The sequence below is a fragment of the Lepidothrix coronata genome, unplaced genomic scaffold (assembly GCF_001604755.1).
Source record: "Lepidothrix coronata isolate B3197 unplaced genomic scaffold, Lepidothrix_coronata-1.0 Scaffold60, whole genome shotgun sequence".
Lineage (NCBI taxonomy): Eukaryota > Metazoa > Chordata > Aves > Passeriformes > Pipridae > Lepidothrix > Lepidothrix coronata.
Genome location: NW_016690240.1, coordinates 971,843 through 983,857, shown reverse-complemented (window position 1 = coordinate 983,857; position 12,015 = coordinate 971,843). Strand labels below are relative to the sequence as shown.

Here is a 12,015-nt window from a genome sequence, read left to right as displayed (position 1 = left end):
TAATTTCCTAAGTATTAAACCACTTTTCTATTTTTCATTTAAGGACTATTTAAAGATTTTTCTCCCTTTCACGTTGCAACTATGTTTTCAACTTAGAGAGAAAGGTTCTTTTCTGCTGAAAGTCTCAAGAGACAGAAAAGCATTCAGATTAGGTGTGTTGCTGAGCTGGAAATGATTACAAACTCATAGTAGACCTCAGTGAGGACAGGAAAAAGACCCCAGAGCAGATATGAATTAGTCCTTTGTCTCGGACAGTGACTATACTTCATTGAGAAAGGGAAGAAAGACAGTTGCCAGGAATTGGATGCCTCATCCCTGGCAGTGTTCAAGGCCAGGTTGGATGGGGCTTTAAACAGTGAGAGGTATCCCTGCCCATGGCAGGGGGTTTGGAACCAGATGATCTTTAAGGCCCCTTCCAACCCAAAAGATTCTATGATTCTATAATTAACCAGGTATCTTGCTGTTATCTTGAAAAGAAACAAAGTAGACTTGAAATGAATGAAGTCAACCTTTAACAAGGAATGGCCTTACCTTCACTCAGCACTAACAGCAGCTTTTATTGGCATCTCTCAAGTTCGCCAGAATTTTCCTTTGCATTAGAATTCATTATTAGCCTAATAATACCACAAAAAGGTGTTTTAAGCCATCATTATTATCAACAAACATTTCTCTTCTTCACAGGAGGAGAAGAACCTCTTGCTCCTCAAAAACTTTAAATGGCATTCAATACTACACAAAGCTGGTAGAAACACGAAATAGCCTATAGCTCAGAGCTGCACTGCTTATTGACTGACAGCCAGATGCCAGGCAAACAAGTACAAATGGCATCCATCTCATCCAGAAGAAGTTCAGTTGATGCTCTGGTCTCATTACAGGTACTCGGAAGATGGAATACAAAGGCAACAGCTGGCACGAGACCTGCTTTATCTGCTACCGCTGCCAACAGCCTATTGGGACAAAGAGTTTCATCCCTAAGGACCATCAAAACTTTTGTGTACCCTGCTATGAAAAGCAATTTGCCATGCAGTGTGTCCAGTGCAAGAAGGTAATGCTCTACTTTACTTACCTGAAACCTAAGGCATTGAAGTCCATGCCGTTCTATGTCCAAAGAGGTAGAATATCTCATTTTTGTATGTATTAAAAAGATCCAGAATCAACTACTTTTAAGAGATATTTTCAGTTCCCATCCTGCATCAGGCACAGCATTTGCTACAAAGAGACTTCTCTTAGGGTTAAAGATCCCTTTATATTGAAAGCATACAGAGAGCATACTAACAAAAAACAAAAACAAAACAAAAAAACAGCAACAAACAAAACAGTAAAAACAAAATAAAAACTAACCTCATTCCAATATAATCCATCATATATCACATACCTAAACATTTCAGCTGGAAGATAAAGATAAAGGTGGAAGGAAGATGAGATAACACAGATCATTATTTTTAATATTCTAATGACATTCAAGACAGAGAGATAAACTTTACACAGAGCAAGTGCTGCTCCTGAAATAAACACTAGTATGGCTTTCTAGGCTAAGGACCTTTCATTTGTGAATTTCCTAAATTTCATACACAGACACTGAAAATATTTTAGAATTCCTTCTTAAAGAGACTTGTCTCGTCATTTTGGAACTAATAAATCCCACTTTCCTATGGATATAGGCATAGGCAAAGACAATCAAAATTATGGCTATATCCACAATAAATTTCTTTTCCCAATGGCACTTCTTCCTCTCCCTTTACCCTCTACATGCCTTCAGTCACCACCTGTGCCCACACTACCCAGACTTTCTTCCAAATGTGCTACCTACTCATTCACCCTTCCAGTCAAGCAAAGCTGCAACTTGGCCAGACATACGAACTGGCCAGAAACAGCTGCTTCTTTGCTGCTGCACAGGCAGAACAAAATAGGTGAAAGCTAATTTTTTCTTTCAGCCTTTTACCAAAAATTTACCTAGTTACTCTTACTATCTCCTACCCATCCATCAATTTTCTGAAACTTCTAGGAGTTTCAGATCTTAAAAATTCTGCTTATTGTCCAATTTTAACCACATTTGAGAACAGACTCAGCTCAGGAAAGAGGTGAAGACAGACATAAATATATACATATACATACATACATGCATACATACATGCATACATACATATATATATATATCAGGCAGTATGATCACATACAGACTCGATTCCCAGAGAGTTTTACGTTAGTGAAGAAGGGAAGAAAAATCAAACTATCCAATTTTACAGCCTTCTTAGAAATTCTCAAAGGATCAAAAATTCAGTTTGTTTAAATCAGGGGAGCTGCTTTTGTAGGCAGAAAAGCCTGTTCTTTCTTTTTCTGTTCTTTCTTGGAACAGAAAAATCCCTGACAAAGTCTGAAGAAGAAGACCCATAAGCACCCAACCTTATCATCACTGACCTCAAGTTCTAGATAGTCAACGTACAGAGCCCACCCCTCCACCTCTCCTACCTTGTCTATCTCTTCTGAAGAGCATGTAGCCATCCATGGCGGCACTCCAATCGCATGAGTCATCCCACCATGTTTCCGTGATGGCAACTATGTCATAACTTTCCTACTGCACTATGGCTTCCAGCTCCTCTTGCTTGTTTCCCAAACTATGTGCGTTAGTGTACATGCACTTCAGCTGGGCTGCTGATATCACTCCTAATCCTGGCTTTCCATCCTTAGGCTCTTCTCTGGAGAGCCTGGTTTCAACCCCTTCCCCCTTCAAACCTAGTTTAAAGCCCTCTTGATCGGCCTTGCCAACTTATATGCTAGGGTTCTTTTGCCCTTGCTAGACAGATGAAGCCCATCTGATTCTAGAAGGTTTGGTACCATAAATTTTGCCCCGCAGTCAAGAAAAAACAAAATTCTGCTGGTGGCACTAATCCTTTTTGCCACTTATTGATAAAATGGGTTTTCCTACTCCTCATTCATCCCTGCTACTGCAGGAATCGAGACAAACATCACCTGTGCTCCTGTTCCATCAACTAATCGACCCAAAGCCTTAAAGTCCTTTTTAATTACCCTGGTACCTCTTTTATCCATCTCATCACTGCCAACCTGTATTACCAACAGTGGGTAATAATCAGTGGGCCAAATTAGCTAGGGGAGTCTCCTGCTAATATCCCTCACCCCAGCCCCAGGAAGGCACAAGACTTCTCTGTGGGATGGGTCCAGTCAACATGCAGGGCCCTCAGTTCCCCTCAGAAGGGAATCATCAACTACAACTACCCTTCTTTTTTTCTTAATAGCTGTGGTTGTGATAGTCTAATAGATGGATTGCAACCAAGAGACCCTCCAGACAGATCTTCTTCTTGAGTGTCTTCTGCCTGACTCTCTAGGTCCAGGGCCTCATACCCACTCTTTAAGGACACCTGGGGAGGTGATGGGGCTCAGTAGGGGATTCTTTTACATCTCGGACCAGGGACCTGTTTCCATTCCCTTCTGTCTAGTTGGTCTGTTCCATCTGCCTGATGGTAGGAGGGGTAGGGCTTCTCTGACTCCTGCTGAACTTTTGCGGTTGAAAGGGTGTGACTCCAGCAGTCTATTTCCCTTTCACTTTCCCTAATAGTCATTAGCCTCTCTACTTCTTCCTTAAGCTCTGCCACTAAACAGAGCTAATCATTCATCTGATTGCACCGCGTGCAGGTGTCTTTAGCACTGTCCTCCAGTACTCATGCCAGGCTCAGACACTCCCCACAGCCAGTGACCTGGACAGCTGCGTTCTTCTTGGGGGGTTCTGTCTGGGTTAGAACACTCCTGCTGGCAGCAGCAGCAGTGGCTTTTGATCATTTGGAAACCATTGCTGGATCTAGTTGAGTAGGAGACAAAACAAAAAAAAACAATCACCGAATAAAACCATGCACACCTAGCACACAACCCACGAGAAAGAGCCAGGGAGAGTGGCTGCACGCTTCCTGCTCACCCTGCCTTTGTGAACTGCCATGAAAACTGTCGTGCCACACCCTCACTGATGTGCCACGCCCCTGTTTGCCAGCTCCTGTCCACTTCGCTCCCTAGAGATTCTTTAAATCACCTGCAAATGGGCCTGGCAACACCCCCTGGTCATCTAGTTGGCTCCCAAGAGTAGCCAAGCCCGGGTCTTTGCCAAAGTAACAAGTTGAAATACATAGGGTAGTCATTTCACCATGAAGAAAGAGAAGGTAAAGGAACAGTGATGAGACAGATTCTAGCACATGCGTATGAAAAGCAACATAGAAAGAATAGCTTGAAAAACAAAGAGGACAACTCAGAGGCAGATTTCACAACATATGCAGAATAAAGTACTTTTACTATGGGTCTTGTTTGTATAAATTAGGAAATTATAATAAATGACTTGCATAATTTTCTCTAGATCAACTCCCACCCCATAAAAATCTCATCACCCTTCCTCTCTACTAAATCAAAACACAAACCTGCCACCCTTAATAAAACACTTTCTATCTTATTTTTCCTAAACCAGGCTATCACTACAGGAGGTGTTACTTACCGGGAGCAGCCATGGCATAAGGAGTGCTTCGTTTGTACTGGATGCAAGAAGCAGTTGTCCGGACAACGCTTTACCTCCAGGGATGAGTTTGCATACTGCTTGAGCTGCTTCTGCAACCTCTATGCCAAAAAGTGTGCTGGGTGCACAAACCCAATCAGTGGTAGGTCTCTCATAGCTTTTATATTTTGTGGGGGTTTTGTGTGTTAGGTTTTTTTTGTTTGGTTTGGGTTTTTTGGGGTTTTGTTTTGGTTTGCCTTTTTTTTTTCAGTGAACCACTTCTAATATTAAAAATGGTTCAATAATTTATTCTGAATAACTTGAAAGACTGAAGAGACTATGTAATTCAAGATCTATGATATTAAATACTTGAGATGCCTTTCCAGTGCCTAACAAAAAGAAATGGAAGAGGTCCTTAAATTGAAGTTTCCTCCTTTTCCCCTGATTTTCATGGAACACAGTGGACGTGCACTAAGAGACCTATGGGATATGCATGTTCTGTACATCGTCCAACTTGTGTTCATTAGAGGGATCACTGACCTCATCAACAACCGTCCCTTCACCAGCAGGAAGTGTCTAACTGGCTTATATCTCATGCCGTATCAGAGCACATTTCTTCCCTGCCTTCTCAGGACATCAACTGAGAAGTCACAAGGCTTTTAGATACTGCTTTCCAGTGCACAAGTATTTAGAGGAGCAACTGCTTAGAACTTTACTATTAAATAGCATAAAACTATAACCTCCTCTAGGAAGTAATTAGCCTTTAACAGTATGATCTATACAGTCCAAAACTGCAAATGTGAGTTACACCTGGAGCACTGATTACATAGGTCCTAGAAAAGCCAGTGTATAACCCCAAAGGTACTGTTTTATTTTCATGTGAAAGAGGCATTTCTCTCTTGAATATTGCAGTCCTTTCTATCATATAGATAGATATGGTTTGTTTCAACATGTTGTTACCAAAGGCAAAACTAAACAAAAAACTCTCTCACCAGGTAAGAGATATGCCAACTAAATCTTTTCACTGACTTCCAAAGCATCGTATTCATTCTAATGCATCATATTCAAATTTTTTGACATTTCTGAGGTTAAGCAAAAGACAATTACCACCAAGACATATTTGACTCTTTTTTTTCTTCTACAACTTCAATATCCCTTATGATAACCTCCATAGCCTCAAACTTTGGAATCCTCCCTGTTCTTTACTAATCTGCTTCTTTTCTTGAGGCACTCTTCCTTCGTAGCTATGAATCAAGTCATGACACAACCTGAAAGGCTTCTTTTTTAATGATCTAAATGCACTTTTACAAAACAAAAAAATAACTTACTAAGATGCCATAAAACATTCTGTAAAAAACTATGAGAATTCTGTTCAAGGGCAGGTGCTTTGCTTTTCTTCAGCTGTATGTTCCAGTGCCACCCCTCAAAAGTTCATTTCTACCATTATTACCAGTTATAACAGCTTCACTCACTAACTTAGCTGAAAGCAACAGAATTATTTGAGGATGAATATATTAGTCACTACAGAATAAGGATGACAAAACTAGCGTAGTAACAAACGGATTTGTCACAATGGCATTTTTTCACTACTCTGTGTTAAGATCTCCATGCCAATGAGGGGAATCTGCATCACTTGACGGCTGATGTGCTATTCTTTGCTTCTAACAGAAGGCTTTTGTTTTCAAACAGGACTCGGAGGAACCAAGTACATCTCCTTTGAAGAACGGCAGTGGCATAATGATTGCTTTAACTGTAAGAAGTGCTCTCTTTCATTGGTAGGTCGTGGCTTCCTCACAGAAAGGGATGACATCCTTTGCCCTGAATGTGGGAAGGATATCTAAAGCTCAAACTAAGAGGTGAGGAAGAAGAGAGAGGAAAGCCGTGCTTCCAATATATAGTCTGAAACACATGGATGTTCAGAACTAGCTTTGCCATTCTGTGTCTCGCTGTACTATTAACATTACTTAGCCTTTTTCATTATACTCTCCAAGTCTGGAGGGAAAACTCGAATATCTCCAGTAGCAGTGTTGGTGTTTAAGATTTCTGCCGCAAACAAAAACTGATTCAAAATACAAGATGTAAAACCATTTGGCTGTTTTTGACATACATACTATTTTTCATGTTAGTTTTTTTTCCTTCCAGTAAATATTCCAGTTACAGTCAAGCGATACAGTTCAAGGATTACAATGGCCACACACAATACATTCATAGGTGGGTATTTAGGGTGAAACCTTCAGCCCACTGAAATTAACAGCAAATGCCATTCAATTTTAGTAAAGTGATGGTCTTACCCCAGTGTTCTTGAGCTGTGTGACAAGTGTGTGCTGTCAAATCTGTATAAAGACTGCAAAGGTAGAGTGTGTTTCAATGTACAGGGATTTGTGCCATGCCATAAGGAGATAATGATAATCGGGAGTGCATCACAATAGGTACAGTTTATTGCATGACTAGCTGATCATTGTGTGAAGTACAAGTTCTGATTGACAGTGTCAGTATTCCAGTTGGTTGACATTACACTGCACAGTGTATTTTTCAAAATAAAATAATTTAAAACAAAACTGTGATTGTGGTTTAATTGTATTTACATGTTATTTACAAGTAAAATGTTCTCACAGTCTGAAAAAACACAACACATACAAATACTACCCTTTTTGCACCCAGTCATTGGGGGTGTGAAATTTAGACAATCCTCAGAAGGGTCCTGATGATACAATACAGTCCTCTACTAACTGAAGTCAGTGGGAAAATTATCAGCAAAACTGAGTGTGTGAAAATACTGAACTGAATGCAGCTGACAAAAATGTGTTCATAGGCTCTAAACGCCAAACCAAAGTACTTTTTTCTTCTCATCAAGCAAGGAGGTCAAGACAACTCAAAAGACATTTACCTTTGCAAAAGTCAGCAGTTTAACTTCTATACTAGGGCATGCTTTAATTGTGTTTTGTATTGGGATACATAACACCCTTCGTTGTAGCATAATTTCTGGTACATGTTTGCCACAGAGGCAACTGTCAGCAACAGGGTGCTGGCAGGACAATAAAATCAAAAGGAAACAATCCAAAGGAAGATAACTCTTGTCCCAAAGCAAACTGCAAGAAATATGGCCATGTTATGCAGTGTACGATCACAGTACACCTTCCAAATGGAATCCATTTGTGTCCAGCAAAAGGAGGAAAGAAATATGTCACACCTCCAACAGAGGTGTGGAAAGATGTGGAAAGATGTGGAAGGATTTAGGAATATACTTACTCTGTGTGTAACTGGGTAGGGAAAGTTTGCTCCTAGTTTCTGCCACCACTCTTGAATTTGTCTCTTTTTGTACCAAGTATGAAGTGCTCACAGGTCATTCCCCTCTCATTAATTCAACAAGCTGAATATATGCATCAGATCAGATTTAGAGTATTGCGCACCATTTGAAGAACTTCGCTGACTGACATTTTTGAAGTGCACACTGTGCTAACCAGAACTCATCATTTTATGATGAAAGCTGTAGTAAATAGCCACAAAACTCCTTTTATATCCACACCTCCCAAAGGAGGGCGAACACCTCACTTACTCTCCTTTGGGGTCCGGCAATCCCTCAGCACACTGCAGCTCTGCCCTAGTGCTTTACTGAGAGAAGGATTACTATTAGCTAAAGGGGTAATGCCCCTGTACTCAGTACTGGGGAGGCCAGACCTCGGCTACTGTGTTGTTTTGGGCCCTCACTACAAGAAGGACATTGAGGTGCTAGAGAGCATCCAGAGAGGGGCAACGGAGCTGGTGAAGGGGCTGGAGCTGGGGGTTGCTTAGCCTGAAGAAAGAAGAGTGAGGTGAGGTGTCATTGCTCTCTACAACTACCTGAAAGGAGACTGAATCAAGATGGGCATCAGCCTCTTCTCTCAGGCAGCTAGTGATAGGACAAGGGGAAATAGCCTCAGGTTGTGACAAGGGAGGTACAGGTCGGACATTAGGAAAATTTTCTTCAGTGGAAGTCGTCAAGCACTGGAACAGGTTTCCCAAGGAAGCGGTGGAATCACCCACTTCATGATAGTTTAGTGGGTGTGGTGGTATCCAGGGAAGGGTTGGACTCGATGATCTTGGAGGTCTTTTCTAACCTTAATGATTCTATGAAGACAGTAAGAGCAGCATGGCTTGCACCTTGCCTCCCAAGTACTACAACAGAGGGCAAAATGGTCCCAGCTTTGGGGAAAGGTAGGTGAAACATGACAAGGCTGGAAAGCATACTGGCTTAAAACCAAGACTGTTACCATGCAATAGCAGCATCATGCTATCATTCCAGTACAGCTCTGACTATCCCTCCTTAACACACACCAACACACACATGCTCCTAGAAACTGGAACTACACAAAATACATCCCACACTCTAGATCACTGACAATAAGCCAAGCACAAAACAGAATTCCTATCAGACTGTTACACTAGTGCAAGAACGAGCACTTCACATGATACTACTGCTGCTAAACCTGATCAAGTCCACTGAAATATAACTGTATAAAATCAACAAGCTTAATTACATCATAAAAACAAGTCAGCACTGCTTTGTCTGCTTTTAATTTAATTTATTTAAATAGGATAAGGCTACTTAAAAGACAAGTCTTTACATACAAAATGTACATTACATTAAAGTTTGCTGTACTCAAGTACAAAAACTGCACAAGTGTTTAGTAAAAGGGAAACAGCACACTATTTTAGAACACACATTCTTACCATTTTACAGCATTCGAGAAGTGCCTTTTATATTGTAACAGTGAATGGAGAACTTCTGTAAAGTAATGAACTAAACTACAGGGTTTGGTTTCAATATAAACCAGTGTTAAAAATGTAAACAAGCTTTCTGATCACTATTGACAGCTTCTTTTAGTGGGTTAACTAAGAGGATTCAGAAATTGATTTTTTTTGTTGTTTTACTAAGTTTGGGAGCATTGTTATTATTTACCATCCATATCTAAAACTGATCTAAACTGGCTTCACCCTGAGCCACTGAATTTTAATAAAAATGTTTCTATCAACTTAATTGGATTTCTGCCCTGTAAGGCACTATCAACAATTCAGATGAAACATCAAGTTTCACAGAAAACCAAAATCCATCTTAAATTATCAAAGCAAGGAAAACAGGTTTGTGTATTTTTTTCTAGAGTGCAATTACATGTGTTAATGCTCTCAAGGTACTTCTCTGACTTCCTCTCCATGTCCCTCTCCAACTTCATAAGCTGAAAAAGCACTGGTTTGCATTCCACTGTTTTTTCCCATATTTTATAAGCATGATTGTAACCAGGAAAGCAACCAAATTTGCTACATTGGCACAATTTTACACTTATGCCTGTATAAAATATGCCTATGTACTTAAGAGAACATGGCACTAATCCATTCACTACTTCCTCTCAAAGTTTCATATCAAACAGTCTAATAACATATTTCCATCAGTGCATTTCTTATTACACATATCAAGAGAAACTTCAATTTGAAGTAACGCTGTTAAAATAGTTCATCTCTCGTTACCAGCCTAACTTGCACTGCAAATTTTACACTCCTGTTCTGCGCAACAGAAACGAAAAAAATTTCTTGTAGACCATCTTATCAGCAGAATGGTCAGTGTTCTCAGCCAAATTAATTACCTTTTTAAAGCCAAGAAGGCTCTTGGGATCACTCTAAATCTCAACAGCTGTTTTAACTATTTAACCAGATGCGGAACAAAACTGAACCTTAGTGAAACAACGTGTGAATCATAGTGACATGGAGGAGATGAACTACAATAACCTTGAAAACTAAAAGTGAAGGGTTTAGTATACATCACCACCTGTTAAAGAAGTAATTAACTACTTGTTGTGCAAGAGTAGACACTCTTAAGGTTACTGGTGATAGTGACTCCAGATTTACGACAGGGAACTGTTAAACTTGTTAAAGCTTCACAGCAATCTGAATCTCTGTAAGGTTCAAAACCAATTTTATTTAAATTGTTTAAATATACCTATCTATTTTAAAATATGGAAGTAATATTTATGTTTCAAGCACCATTAGCTACTTCATGGCCATGTAACATGCTGGATTTTCTTCTTTGCTTCCGTAGGCTTTAGGTCATTCTGAAATACAAAGAAATATATAAGTATTCTTAGGCATACTGTGCAAACAGAAGTCAGTCATTAATCTGACATATTCAAATCTTCTACTACTGCTGTACTCAGCTATAGGTTACTACAATAGCTTTCTATTGCCATCTTGTGGAGAAAGTTAAATATCACAGAACTTCTCTACAGAAGATAAAAATAGAGCCAATGAATTTAACTACCTGCAAATCATACAAGTATTTGTTTTTTACTAATCTAAAATCGAATATGCAAAAATGTCTTTCAATTATGCAGGTTAGAAACAGGTACCTGTTGGAGTTTCAAAACACACTTCCAAAGTTATTTCAGATAGTGTTCTTAAAATACTTGTTGAAATGGGATTGCATAAGGAAAAAAATCCGAACGTACAATTAGGAAACAAATTTAGTTTTGTCAAATAGTAAAAGCATTAGAAAAAGAAAATTTGGTCTTCCCTTGTAATGATCTGGATAAAAAAATATAAATAACCGCCAAAGCCTCAGATGAACTCATCTTTCAAGCCCCCCACCCCAAGGAACTTGTAAAAATCAAGAAAATCTGAAGCAAAACAATGGGAGATGAAGTGGTGAAATAATTACCTTTCACCATCTAAAATAATAATAACAAAAGAAATCTGAAAAATGGAGCTTTAATAGATCATACAAGCAGAGTAAACACAGGTATATGAGTTTTCAAGAACATTCTGCAACTCATTGCAACTCTTGTCTTTAAGAGTTTCACTGTTATTTACAGCAATCCTGTGGACTGCAACCACCGAAAGGTTTAAGAGAATCAGACTCAAAGATAAGAGGGATAGTTCTGTGCTATTCAGCACGAGAACTTCAGTTTTTCTTGAAAGTCAAAGAACAGTAACTTGCTTGAAGAGAGAATTGTCACTACTGTCATTATACTAAAAATAGATCAGACTTTACACTCCACAGCCATCTACCAAATACATTGATACTTCCTTGATTCTTCCTGACTGCATCACTTACTATTCAACACCACATTCTTTAATTTCAGACAGTAAAGTACCATCCATAGAACACGCTTGCCTAACTTCAAACACGTCTGACCCACATTAACCAAGGCATGACTGAACTTGCAGGTATTAACTGGAACAACCTAACTGTGGCTAATGTAGAAGGTCAAATGCCAGAGGTCATAGCTTCTTAGTGTCAGTTATACAGTGGCACTTACAAGTGCCATCCTTGTGTCTACAAAACATTTAAATGAAATATAAAGAAGCTGTGAGGTGCATACTAAACAAGTTTCAAAAGCTCTGTAGGTTCAGATCTGACACACACTTGGAAGAGTTCTAAATACTAAAAGAAGTTAGTAATATGGGTAGTAGGAAACACACCTCTCCAGCATAAATTTCATTCAGAGCCTCAGCCATGGTTCTTGTAAAAGTTGCTAATGCTGTCTTTCAGACACATG

General features: G+C 39.5%; 2 protein-coding genes across 7 annotated transcripts in view; one reads left to right on the top strand and one right to left on the bottom strand.

The window, feature by feature from the left end:
- The window catches only part of FHL2 (four and a half LIM domains 2), a 62,309-nt gene extending 55,298 nt beyond the window's left edge, over positions 1 to 7,011 (top strand). For all 6 annotated transcript variants that reach the window (XM_017817305.1, XM_017817303.1, XM_017817306.1 and 3 more), the window contains 3 exons: positions 876 to 1,045; positions 4,466 to 4,652; positions 6,179 to 7,011. In XM_017817305.1, the coding sequence (XP_017672794.1) occupies positions 876 to 1,045; positions 4,466 to 4,652; positions 6,179 to 6,330 (509 nt within the window). In that variant the 3' untranslated portion in view covers positions 6,331 to 7,011. The remainder of the gene's footprint in view (positions 1 to 875; positions 1,046 to 4,465; positions 4,653 to 6,178) is intronic.
- A 2,023-nt stretch (positions 7,012 to 9,034) lies between these two features.
- The window catches only part of CUNH2orf49 (chromosome unknown C2orf49 homolog), a 10,597-nt gene continuing 7,616 nt past the window's right edge, over positions 9,035 to 12,015 (bottom strand). Inside the window, exon 4 of the mRNA XM_017817427.1 lies at positions 9,035 to 10,572. Within this exon, the coding sequence (XP_017672916.1) occupies positions 10,516 to 10,572 (57 nt within the window). The 3' untranslated portion in view covers positions 9,035 to 10,515. The remainder of the gene's footprint in view (positions 10,573 to 12,015) is intronic.